The following is a 13666-nucleotide window of genomic DNA, read 5'->3' on the forward strand; positions in this document are numbered from 1 at the left end:
ACGTGTTAGCAAAAATACTGGAAACAGGGGCGCCTGTGTGGCTCAGTCAGTTAAGCACTGACTTCGGCTCAGGTCACAATCTCATGATTCGTGAGTTCGAGCCCTGCATCAGGCTCTGTGCTGACAGCTCAGAGCCTGGAGCCTGTTTCGGGTTCTGTGTCTTCCTCTCTCTCTCTCTGCTCCTCCCCTGCTCATGTTCTCTCTCCCTCTCTCTTTCTCTGTCTCTCAAAAATACAACAAGCATTAAAAAAATTTTTTTTAAATACTAGAAACATCCTAAATGACCATCAGTAGGGGCTACATTGACAAACTATATGCCACAGACACAGTGGAACATTATACAGTCCTTAAAATGAACAAGGAAAATCCATGTGTCCTGACTGGAAAGTTATTCATGATATTTTGTGTGTGCAAGGGAGGAAAACAAGTAAGGTGCAGACCAATGCAGATGTACCGTGATCCCATTTAAAGGCGGAAAAAGAACACTTCTAGCAAGACTGTGTGTTTACTTATACATGTAGTTATGTAAATGTGTCTTTGTTTTTATTTATTTATTTTTTTTTTGAGAGAGGGAGAGGGAGAGGGAATGCACATGTATGGGTAGGGGAGAGGGGGAGAGGGAGAGAGAGAATCCCAAGCAGGCTTCATGCTGTTAGCATGGAGCTGGACACAGGGCTGGATCTCCTGAACCATGAGATCATGACCTGAGCCAAAATCGAGAGTTAGATGCTTAACTGACTGAGCCACCCAGATGCCCCAGGACTGCTGGATCTACCCCAATGGCCACGTCTGAGAAATAAGGTAGGACTGGGGAGTTAAGGGGACGGTAACAAAAGAGAAGTCTCACTATTCTCTGGACTTCTGTATTTATTTAAATACTAAATATTTAACATTTTTAAATAAGCACACATTCATGTCATATTTGTGTAGGTTTTTAAAAGGACACTTTCTTTTTTAAAGTTGGTTTTGAAGGGCTTACTGGACTTCTGACGTGCCTGAATAATTTGTACACCTGGGTAAAAAAAGTGGTTAAGTAAACAGTTTCACTTAAGGCTCAAGGAGATGCCAATAATAATATGATGACAAAATAATGGTGATCATGTGGGGCACCTGGGTGGTTCAGTCTGTTGAGCGCCCACCTTCAGCTCAGGTCATGATCTCAAGGCTCATGAGTTCAAGACTCACATCGGGCTCTGTGCTGACAGCTCAGAGCCTGGAGCCTGCTTTGGATTCTGTGTCTCCCTCTCTCTCTGCCCCTCCCCTGCTCATGCTCTCTTTCTCTCTCTCAAATAAACATTAAGAAAATTTTTTTTTTTTTTTTAAATAATGGCGATCATGTGGTGATAGTATTTTCTTGAGTGCTCAGTACTTATCTCTGCGTTTTCTCATGTGATCCTCACGACTGTGCAGTCAAGTGGCTAATGCTACCATCCCCATTTCGCAGGTGGGAAAAGAGGCACAGAGCTTAAATAATTTGCCCAAGGTCACATGACCAGCAAGTGGCAGTCCTGGGGCATGAACCCAGGTCTCCCCTGACAGTGGCTGTGCTAATGGCTGGAAGCCACCTCCACGGAAGCCCCATGGAAAGCAGCACCATTTCTGTTTACGCTGCCTTTCAAGGGGGCACCTAATGGACCATGAGGTCAATGGCCCAGAGCAAGTTAAAAGTCACCAGATGGTTGTTGGTGATTTCTGTCAGCACTCTGTGAAGCAGCTGTGGTGGGAGCCTCCAGCGAGGACTCGGGAGGGGGTCGGAGGGGTAGGGGAAATAAGAGGGGTATCCCTCACGCTTACTTTCTAGGAAAATCCACAAAAAGCGTCACGGCCAAGATGATGATGAGGTCGAAGATCATCAGCTTGTACATTTCCTGTCCAACTTGGGTCTCCCAGCACTGAAACCAAAGAGATCAAGAGAAAATGAGGCCCTTGGGGCTCCTGGCTGGCTCGGTTGGTAGGGCACGCACTCTGGATCTCAGGGTTGTGGGTTCAAGCTGCATACTGGGTGGAGTGGTTACTTAAAAATAAAATCGTAAAAAAAAAAGAGAGAGAGAGAGAGTGCCAGGTTCTCAGATTCCTTCCAGAGCCCTTTTCGCCCACAGATCCTGCTACCTCTGGAGGCCACCAGCAGATGCTCCTCTGAGCTCCAGCACAGACTTTGGTTTTCAAGCCTAGAGAAGTGTCTCCTGTGTCGGACTGTGCCATACAGCAGGAAAGTGAGCCAATCTGGGATTCAAACCCAGAGGTTTGAGGGCTGTTCTCTTAACCTTGAGCCTGTCACCCCAGGATGACCCACCCTGCAGGATACCCCCATCCCTGCAGCCTCACCGGGTAGAGTTTCTGGTTGTAGCCACAGAGCTCACAGGAGTAGTTATCACAGGATGTAATCTTGGAGCCCAGGGTGAATACCAGCACACAGATGGTGGCCAGGCGCATGAACACACACCTGCAGGGAAAAGACGGAGGGGAGGGTACAGGACGAGGAGGCCTCAGGGCAGGCCGGCTCCTTGGAACTGAAGCTACGAGTGGAAAAGCTTCAAAGCAAATCTAGAAATATTAGAGAGTTTCTGTTTGGGATTATGAGAACGTTCTGGAAAAGGATAGTAGTGCTGGTAGCAACACTGGGAATGTACTTAATGCCACTGAATTGTACACTTCAAAATATCTAAAATGGGAAATTTCATGCTGTGTATGTAATTTGCTACAACTTTTTAAATGGTGGGGGGAAAAAAGATCAAAAAGCTGGGAATTCCTGCATCCATGATGATGCAGCCACACTACAGAACATTACACATTCCTGAAGGGAACTAATTGTGTCTTCTAAGTAGAAGCTTTGAGAGATGTCTGGTATACTGGGGAGTGGAAAAAGCATGTTACAGAGTGCCACTTAGATAGGATCCTATTTCTGGAAGAACACAAAACAGGCAGATGGACAATGGCAACCATGCAGATGAGAGCTGCCTGGGGGAAGCAGGATTCAAGACAGGAGGGCAGGGGCGCCTGGGTGACTCAACTGGTTCAGCATCCGACTCTTGAATTTGGCTCGGGTCATGATCTCAAGGTTTGTGAGTTCAAGCCCCATGTCAAGCTCTGCGCTGACAGTGTGGAGCCTGCTTGGGATTCTCTGTCTCCCTCTCTCTCTGCACCTCTCATGCACTCTTTCTCTCACAAATAAACAAAGACAGGAGGACAGAGTGGGCTAACCTTTTTTAAAGATGCTTTTCTATTGTTTGCTTGTAAAAAAAATAGAAATATGAAAAAGTTAGGAGGGGGGAGCAAAGCACTCTTCTGGATACATAGCCTGCCACCTGACGTTGTGTCCCTCCTGGCAGAATGTGAGTACCCAGCACCACTGGGGATGGGCTCACCACTAAAAATGGAATCTAATGAAAAGTCAGATTTGACACAGTTTAGAGCAACTGTAGGCAATAGGAGGATACAATACACCACGAAGAAACAATGAACTAAATCCACACTAGGCGATGTTCTACGGGACAAATGCCCAGTGTCCACCCAAATCAATGGCATAAAGAAGGGGAAGGGGAATTCTTAAAAGACTGCTACCAAACGTAGCATGTGGATCCTGTTTGGATCCTGGTTTGAACAAAACAATCCTAGAAAGCCATTTGCAACTTCATCAGGTAACTGGCTTGATTTTATTAGGTATGATGATAGTATGTTAAGGAAGAAAAAAAAAGGTGAAGTAAGATTTGGGCAGAATAATCCAGCAAAAGTTGGGGAGCGGACAGGTGAAACAAGATTAGCCAAATGTTGGTAATGATTGAAACTAAGCGATGGGCATATGGGGGGTTCATTATACCTTTTGTTCTGTAAAAGTTTTGGGAGCGCCTGGGTGGCTCAGGCGGTTGGGCATCCGACTTCAGCCCAGGCCATGATCTCACAGTTTGTGAGTTCGAGCCCCGAGTCGGTCTCAGTGCTAACAGCTCAGAGTCTGGAGCCTGCTTGGGATTCTCTGTCTCCCCCTCTCTCTCTGCCCCTCCCCTGCTTGTGCTCTGTCTCTCTCTCAAAAATGAATAAACATTAAAAAAAAAAAAAAGTTTTGTTTTTAAGAAGCAAATGCCCTCTGAGGCATGAAATGCTCTATTTCACACTGTCCCCACCTGGTTCTCTTCAGCTCATTTGTGTTAGCTCCCCAGACCCTGCTTTACAGCTGTCCTTTCTTTCTTTTTTCTAGGAAACTGAACATTTATTAAGAATGAAGAGAGATATTACAACAAGTTATAAGAAGTCAGCTGAAACACATCTGGTCAGTGACTTAGCCATTTTCTTGGTACTCACTATACCAGTAGATGCCTCAGGCAGGTTGGTGCAGTAAGCCCCTGTGACTCTCCTCCCCTCTCTTCCCAAGGCCCTTACACTGGGTAGTGAGGTGGCAATGTGAGGGAATTCATGCCTCCGGGAGCCAGCCACCTTTAGGAAGTCCAGAAGTGCCTTGTTGGGTGGGAACACTCTTAAGAGCTTTCCTACCCAAACTCCCAGTTGTCCAGGAGGACTGAGCCCCAGCTGCCAACAGCTCCAATAAGATACATTTTATCCCTTCTCTCTCTCTCTCTCTCTCTCATTCCCTCACTCCCCTGCTGGTAAACACTTGTCATTTCTAACATTTTCCGAGCAACACCGCCTCCCAGGGCCCCCACCTCATGCCCTCGGCTGTTGATATGCTAACACATGTACAAAAAATATAGTACCGCTGAGTACATGCTTAAGTCAAAGAGATTTCACTGCGTGGGCACACTCCGATTCATTCACAGGGGCTGTCTGAAGGCTGTAGAGGCCTCTTGACTCAGCAGGAAAAGGTGCCACAATTGATCAGCAATGTCTGCCATGAGCAAGAAAGCGGGCAAGTGGTGATCTGCTTGGCATGTCTAGGCATTACCTAAGGATTGTCAGCCGGATCTCAAAGCCTGGGGAATAATCCTCATAGTGGATGATTTTGGCAAATATCATTGGGGTGATAAAATTGGCCAGCGTGATCACAATAGAAGGCAGGTACAATATCAAAAGGTTCTCTCCAAAAACCATCTTGTCAATTTCCTGTGAAGATAACAAAGGGAAGTTTGCACCCAGATGAATCAACCTTGAAAGAACTTAACTCTGACGTAGTCAAGTCATTATGCTGAACACCTTATATGCTATATGTCAATTATATTTCAATAAAACTGGAAGAAACAAACAAAAAAGAGCTCAACTATACATATTTAGAAAACAAACAGAAGAAAACATATATGTCATTCAACATGGCCCATAAACATAAGCCATTTCCTTCCTCAGGTGTTCAAATAGAGGAACTGTGCTCTAGCACCTCAGGAAGAAAAATTAGCTCTATTGGATTAAGGTCAAGTATTGAAAGAAATCCATGGATGGGGCGCCTGGGTGGCTCAGTCGGTTAAGCATCTGACTCTTGATTTTGGCTCAGGTCACAATCTCATGGTAGTGAGATCGAGCCTCAAGTCGTGCTCTATGCTGAGTGCGGAGCCTGTTTGGGATTCTCTCTCTCCCTCTCTCTCTCTGCTCCTCCCCTGCTCATGGTATCTCTCTCTCTCCCCCACAAAATAAATAAATAAACATTAAAAAAAAGAAAGAAAAAAATCCATGGAATCTGTATTAATGGGCAATTTAAAGTATTAAGGCCATAGTAGAAATTGATTTGGACTAACCAGTCCCTCCTTTCAGAGTAATAGACTAATTGGTCACATATGTGGCTATCTGGGATAAAACTATGTTTCCTGGCCTCCCTTATAGCTAGGTACAGCCATCAGGGATGTGAGTGGAAGTTTTAAGTGCAAGCACTAGGTCTTGCCCTTGAAGGAAAGGGTGTGCCTTCCCCGACCCCTTCCCATTGGCTAGAACGTGAATGTGCTCAACTGTCTCGTACCACATAGAAGAGAACGCATCCTAAGAATGGCAGGGTCACAACAGGAATGAACCTGGGACCCCGATGATTGATTTCATGAAGTAGAGCCACCAGATGAACTTGGCTTTTTTAAACCACTGCTATTAAATTTTTTTAAATGTTTTATTTATTTTTGAGAGAGAGAGAGACAGAGTACAAGTGGGGGAGAGGCAGAGAGAGAAGGAGACACAGAATCCGAATGAAGCAGGCTCCAGGCTCTGAGCTGTGAGCACAGAGCCCAATGCGGGGCTCGAACTCACAGACCGTGAGATCATGATCTGAGCCAAAGTCGGACGCTTAACCGACTGAGTCACCCAGGCGCCCCTAAAACACCTGCTATTTTAGGTAAAGTGGGGCCCCAGCTAGTAAGTAGTGGAGTTGGCAATTAAATCTAGGCAGGCAAGCCTGAATTTTGAATCCTGTGGATTCCAGGAGGAATTCCAAACACTCTTTTTGGATACTTTTGTATTTTTATTAAAAGTGGAAATTGTGGGCTCCTGGGTGGCTCAGTCAGTTAAGCGTCCAACTTTTGATCTCGGCTCAGGTCTTGATTTCAGGGTTGTGAGTTCAAGCGCCACGATGGGCTCCCCACTGGGAGTGAAGCCTACTTTTAAAACAATACATAAATAAATAAAACAAAATCAAAGTGGAAATCGGTCACCTCTGATTTTCCAGTTCTCTGTCATATCGGCCAGATTTATATCCACTTCAGACAATGCACTTGGCCTACAAAATGTCCAGCCAAAGCAAAAGTTAAACTGACTTTCACAGAGTACTCACTTTTTTCATGTGCTCTTGTGAGAATATCGTTGCTCTATAAATTGCATAAAAGCATGCAGCTAAAACAGCCAGAACAATGCAGTTCAAAAACAGTCTCAAAGAGTAAATCCGTATTGTTTCTTCCGAGGTCCTCTCTGCTATCTTCTGCCGTATTCTTTCTTCCTCCAGATCTGCCTGAGGGCCAAAGAAAACTCATCTGTGAGCACTGGGTGAAGCGATATTCAGGGGTTGAACATGTGATTCACTGTCGTGCCCTATCCAGCCATCTATAAGACCTTCCTTAAGCATTCATCTCCCCCCAGGTATCTTCCCAGACCAAGCTCAACTAGTCTTCATGTCTACTAAAGACCTAAGTCAACATAGAGCCTCCTATTTAAGGCAACAGTTAGACTCCACAATAAATGTGAAAACGGAAGCATAACCTATTCATGACATTACTTACATGCAGTATGTGCCATTCCTTTAAATTTTTTTTAATGTTTTATTTATTTTTTGAAAGACAGAGAGAGAGGGAGAGGGAGGGAGGGAGGGAGCGTGAGCGGGGAGGGGCAGAAAGAGACGAGGGCAAAGGATCCAAGGCAGGCTCTGTGTTGACAGACTGACAGCAACAAGCCTGATGTGGGCCTGGAACTCATGAACTGCGAGATCACGACCTGAGCCGAAGTTGGACACTTACTTGACTGAGCCAGCCAGGTACCCTGTGCCGTTCCTTTAAACAGATAATACATTTAATTTGATTCCTTCCATCTTACTTTATTATGGTTTTGATATAATTGTCCCCTCCTCTTTTTTTTGGTAGGTTTGGTCAAGATACTATTTGTTCCTCTTTCTCCCCTTATGAATCTGGAAATTCGTTTGTACTTTTTTGTATTCTCCACTCCACCTTATCGTTGTGGCCTCCCCCCTTAGTTGTTTCTCCTGGTATAAGTGACGCACGACAGATTCTCAACAGGTGGAAAAATAACAGCATGAGGTGGTGGGGAAGGAGGGAAGATACTCTCCCCTCCCACCCACCATCATGTCCCCACATCTCCTCCAATCCCCAGTCCATCAGCTCCATGCGTAGGGTAAGGGGATCTCTGTGGAAAGCTCTTTTTTTTTTTTTTTAAGTTTATTTATTAATTTTGAGACAGAGCACAAGTGGGGAAGGGGCAGAGAGAGAGAGAGAGGCAGAGAGAATCCCAAGCAGGCTCTGCACCACCAATGCAGAGCCCAATGTGGGGCTTGAACTCACACACTATGAGATTATGACCTGAGCCGAAGTCGAACACTTACCCGACTGAGCCACCCAGTGGCACCCTCCGTGGAAAGCTCTTGAAACCAACACTGGGGAAACCTGCTGAGTACTGAAGACAGCCTGGCCCCGACCCAGCTGCTCTGCAAGCTACAACCCCCGCTTTCCAAGGCACGACTTTGCTGGCAAGGAACCCGCCGAGGGAAAAGCCAGCAGCACTCACCCGGAGCTCATACCGCAGGCTGCTGTGCTTCAGGTCCGCCATGCTACGGTTGGTGATGCAGAAGTCCCAGCCAGCAAAGATCTTGTTGCAGTAACTCTGAAAGTGCTCCTCGCTCCGGATCAGGTTGATTTTGAACCCTTCCACTGACCTGAGCCCAAGACATGATTCCCCTTCTTTTAAGAACAGCATACAGGCCCACCGATTGGCTTTGTTTACAATTTAAAAAAAAAATGCATGGCTGCATTTTCCACTCATTTTGACATGGACACGTTCTGGACCATTCTAAATATGAGTGGCAGTTAAACAGGTAGCTTGTTGACAATTATGTCATCTGCCCAGTGGCTTTTCTCACAGCTGGAATAAATCTAAACTCTTTAACACAGCCTAGAGATCCTGCACTGTGCCATCTTTCCTCCCATACGGCCATTCTGCTGTAACTACCATGGCTTTCTTTCCTTTCTATAAACACACAAATTTCTCCGGCCCCAGGGCCTTTGTACTTACAGGACCCTCTACCCACTCTTGGGACAGTTCTTCCCCTGCCTCTTCCCAAGGCTGCTCCTTTTGCATCATTCAGGTTTCAGCTCAAATATCCCTTGCAAAGATTCCTCACTGCCCCATCTAAAGTTGTGACCCCCACTTCAAATTAGTCTATTTTCTTCAAGGCAATGAACCTAATCCGCAATCATCTTGCAGCCCCTTAACCTGACTCAATTAAAAAAATTTTTGGGGTGCCTGGGTGGCTCAGTCGGTTGGGCGTCCGACTTCGGCTCAGGTCATGATCTCGTGGTCCGTGAGTTCCAGCCCCGTATCGGGCTCTGGGCTGACAGCTCAGAGCCTGGAGCCTGTTTCGGATTCTGTGTCTCCCTCTCTCTCTGACCCCCCCCCCCCATTCATGCTCTGTCTCTCTCTGTCTCAAAAATAAAGAAATGTAAAAAAAAAATAAATAAATAAAAAAAATTTTTAATGTTTACTTATTTTTTGAGAGAGACAGCATGAGCAGGGGAGGGGCAGAGAGAGAGGGAGACAGGATCTGAAGCGGGCTCTGTGCTGAGAGCAGAGAGCCCAGTCTGGAGCTTGAACTCACAAACCGCGAGATCATGACCTGAGCCAAAGTCGGACACTTTAACTGACTGAGCCACACAGGCACCCCAACCTGACTAAATTTTAAATTCCTTGAGGGCAAGTACCCTGGCTATCTGGCCATTTTTATATCTGGAATGCCTGGACCATAATATGACCAAATATAATTGATGGATAAATCAATGTATAAATGACTTAAATGGTAAAATAGCCAAATATTTAGTGAGCACCTATTTAGGTAAGATGCCATTCGGTGGCACATTTCATAATTTTAATTCATTCAAATACTTTCCTGGAAAAAATACACCCCAGCCTTTGATGATATGAAAACATCGAATGCCACAGACTGTGTAGAGGCAACAGGATATTTTCAGGATTTGCTAGTGAGTTGTAAAGACAGCTGAAGTGTAAGGAAATTACAGTTATCAGTCATTCTGCCAAAAGGTCACAGCAAAAATTGTATATCAGAACCACCTGGGGTGCTCTTCCAAAATGCAGACGTCCAGGAGGCCTCACACTCTGAGATTCCTAATTCAGGAGATCCCATGTAGGGCCCAGAAATACATTATTTTAGCAAGCTCCATGGGGATTCTGAGGTCCTATCCCAGTTGAAACCCTATGATTTAGACCAAAACTACATTTTACAGGTGAGAAAGCAGAGATATAGAGATGGGAAAAATTATTTCCCTAGATCCAGAGTGAGGGCAAGAACTGGGGCTAATTTGACGGTGACAACGATGGTAATTTTAATTCAATAAATGTCTGGAAGGTGCCAGTACTAAGTCCTTTACCTGCCTTGTTTCAGTTAATCTTCCATTTCACAGGGGAAGAAAATAAGGCTCACAGAGGTGAAGGGGTGTTTGAACCTTGGTCTGGACCCCGAAGTCCAGGCTCTTTGCTGTTAATAGCACTTCCTCCTCCTGGGATAGACTTTCCCCATGACATCACACCCAGGCCTCCCTCCAGTCTTCCTCAGGAAGCAATCAGAGCCCTGAGGTGAGGAGCTTGGGCAAGGTCTGAAGGTGGAGTCACTATTTGGCTAATAAAGCTTAAATCTTCTCCAGGACTCCTTCCAAGGTCCCGGGAGAGCCTCCAGCAATGTGTTCATATGGTCCTGTTGTGTTTATTTTTTCAGACTTTACACAAGACCTTTTTGTATTCTTCATCTTAAAGAGGGCCCCTCCAAACTGTCTAAACCGCAGGCCCATAAAACTTGGATCTGTCCCTGCCATAATCATAGAGTAGCAAAGCCAGACCCCAATCAACTAACATTTCTCTACCATGCATCTCTCTGCTCTCAAAATGAGCCACTGCTTTTTTGCATCAGTATGCTGCCCATTTGAGTGGGCGATGGACACACAGCACTTAATTTTCATCTCATAGATGCCAATACAGGATATGAGTGCCCAGCTAGTCTCTGGGGCTTTTTCTGTGGTGATAAATCCTAGTCTCTGTGGAGGGCAACTCAGTCCTCAACATCCTGGTCCCTTCTATGCCTGTGATAAGGAGCTTCAGAGCCCCATGGCTTATAGCACCTATGCTCTCATGTAGACAGTGAAGCAGGTAAGAGAGGTGCCCACCCATAACCTTGCCTGCCGACCAACATCGTTGGGGCAGAGAGAGCAAGCTGTCCACTAAAAACTTGCGGTTCTCCTATAGTATTATATTAGTGCTAGAAAATAGCTGCCAGCCAGGGACATCTCCCAGCCTCCCCCACAGTTATCTTTGGTCTATAACTAATGGAATGTAAACGATGTGCATCACTTCCAGGCCTAGCCTATAAACACCTCCCATGTGATACTCCTCCATGTTTGTTTTCCCTTCCTGCCTTTCTAGCCAATGCTGAAAATGGCTGAAGTTTGGTAAACTTGAATCCCAGAATGACTGAGAAGGAGTCTACCACAGTAACCTGTGTCTCTATTCAGAACTTCATGTAAGAAAGATATACAACTCCTATTGTTTGGCTGTTGGTACTTTTTAGGACAATTGTTTGTTAGTAATTAAAGTAATTAATATTCCTTGCTATTCATGTCTTGGGAATTGGCATCTCCCACTGAACCATTGGTCTACCATGGAAAATGAGACGTTCTCCTATGACCTTGACCTGCTGACCTTAGTTGAAGGGTCGGGTTTGGATACCTGAATGAAGCAGAATCAATGAGTCTCTTCAAAAGGATTTCTGAACCTGTGACTGAGAGTCTATGTAAGGAAGCTGCCACCAGGAGAATGAGAGAGGAAGGAGCCCTTGCTTTTGGTTGTTTAGAAGACATACCTATATCCTTACCCTTCCTATAATTTGGAGCTTCCTCCCTACCTTGGTTCTCTGAGCCCCTCAGTTCCTCTTTACCGCAGTTAATCAGAGTAGGGTCTCTAACACTTGCAACCCAGTAGAGACCTGATTAGCATCCACACCAGATCCAAGGTAAGGGTACATTATGGCGCTGGCCAATGTGTGTCATTATGACTGACTGAAGCACCCCAGCCTTCTGCAACAGCTCCCAAATTTTGCTTCCATTTCCTCCAGGTCTCCCCTGCCTGCAAAAGACTCATGGACCTTTCTTCCCAAATCCTACTCCTGGCCTCTGCTCATCCTTTGGGCAATGGCTCCAAGAGTCCACAGACCTCCAATAAACCCCAGCCATCAAAGGTAATGCAAAAAGAACACAATGAAGAGATAAATTTTACCTTTTAACTATCCAAAGAAGACTCAGGGCCAGGTAGGCAATCGTGCTTAACAAATAAGCCAGGGGCAGATCATAGGTGAAGTTCTGAAATTTCACCCCATCAATGGTGTAATGTCCATAAAAGAGGCAGGTCTCCTCCAAAAAACCCTGAAACAAAACCAAGGGCATGAGGTCAGACTGGTGAATTCACTTCAGGGAACAGGAGACCAGTCTCTGCCTCAAGAAACTCGCATTCCAGTGTCATTGTTCATCCCTGAATTCCCAGACACCAGAACAATGCCAGAATCATAAGGCATGTTTGGTTAGTGTTTGGGGAACAAAGCATGGATAAAACCCGAGCATTAAAAATACAGAGATGTATGATCCAAGAATGAAATTAAGAAAACAATTCCATGTGCAAAAAGAATAACATACTTAGGTATAGATTTAAAACATGAAGTGTAAATCACACAGTCTTTTTTTTTTAATGTTTATTTTTGAGAGAGAGAGAGAGAGAGAGAAAGACAGAACATGAGTGTGGGAGGGACGGAGACAGACAGACACAGAATCCAAAGCAGGCTCCAGGCTCTGAGCTGTCAGCACAGAGCCCAACATGGGGCTCGAACCCATGAGTCGTGAGATCATGACCTGAGCCAAAGTTGGACGCTTAACTGACTGAGCCACTCAGGCACCCCCCTCCTTTTCTTTCTTCTTTCTTTTCTTTCTTTCTTTCTTTCTTTCTTTCTTTCTTTCTTTCTTTCTTAACACTATCAAACATTGTTAAGAAAAATTAAACATCTAAATAAGTGGAAAACATCCCATGTTCATGAATCAGGAGAATAATGGCAATCTCCAAAGTGATCTACAGATTCAACACATCTGTATCAGAATCCCTGGTGGCTTCTTTGCAGTAATTTACCAGCTAATCCTAAAATTCACATTGAATTGTAAGGGGCCCAGAATAGCCAAAACAATCTTGAATAAGAATAATAAAGTTGGAAGACTCACACATCCCAATTTCACTTACTATAAAACAACACTCATCAATACATTGTGGTAGTAATATAAAAATAGACCTAGATCAATGGAATAGAATCGAGGCAAATACATCTATGATGAATTGATTTTTGATAACGGGAAAGAATGGTTTTTTCAAGAAATGGTACTAAGACAGCTGGGTAGCAGATGCAAAAGAAAGAAAAGAAAAAGAAGCTGAACCCCTACATTACCCTATATATAAAAATTAACTTATGGATCAAAAACTTAAATGCAAGAGCCCAAACTAGAAAACTCTTACAGGAAAATAGAGGACTAAAGTCTCCATGACCTTGAATTTGTCCACGAATTCTTAAGTATGACACCAAAAGCACAAGCAAGAAAAGAAAAAATAAATTGGACTTCATCAAAATTAAAAACTTTTATGCTTCAAAGGATACTATCAAGAAAGTGAAAACACAATCCAGAGAATAGAAGCAAATACTTGTAAACCATGTGTCTGATAAGGACCTTATATCTAGAATATATAAAGAATCCCTGGGGATCCCGGCTGGTTAGTTGATAGAGCATGAGACTCTTGATCTCGGGGTTGTGAGTTCGAGTTCCACATTAGGTGTAGAGATTACTTAAAAAGAAAATCTTAAAAGAAAAAAAAAAGAACTCTTATAGCTCAACAATAAAAAGAATCCAATTAAAAATGGAAGGAGGATCCAAATACACATTTATTCAAAGAAGATACACAATGGTCAATAAGCACATGAAAAGATGCTCAACAC

General features: G+C 44.4%; 1 protein-coding gene across 5 annotated transcripts in view; it reads right to left on the minus strand.

Annotated features, from left to right (window-relative positions):
* TMC7 (transmembrane channel like 7) overlaps positions 1-13666 on the minus strand; it is a 56068-nt gene that overhangs the window by 15417 nt on the left and 26985 nt on the right. For all 5 annotated transcript variants that reach the window (XR_003965675.1, XM_030301319.1, XM_030301317.1 and 2 more), the window contains exons 6-11: positions 11917-12062; positions 8149-8296; positions 6692-6865; positions 4895-5052; positions 2326-2443; positions 1795-1892 (exon numbers count right to left, since the gene is read on the minus strand). Coding sequence is in view for 4 of the 5 variants with exons in the window: in XM_030301319.1 (XP_030157179.1) it covers positions 1795-1892; positions 2326-2443; positions 4895-5052; positions 6692-6865; positions 8149-8296; positions 11917-12062 (842 nt within the window). In the remaining variant the exon portion in view is untranslated. The remainder of the gene's footprint in view (positions 1-1794; positions 1893-2325; positions 2444-4894; positions 5053-6691; positions 6866-8148; positions 8297-11916; positions 12063-13666) is intronic.

This window comes from Lynx canadensis, chromosome E3, assembly GCF_007474595.2.
Source record: "Lynx canadensis isolate LIC74 chromosome E3, mLynCan4.pri.v2, whole genome shotgun sequence".
Lineage (NCBI taxonomy): Eukaryota > Metazoa > Chordata > Mammalia > Carnivora > Felidae > Lynx > Lynx canadensis.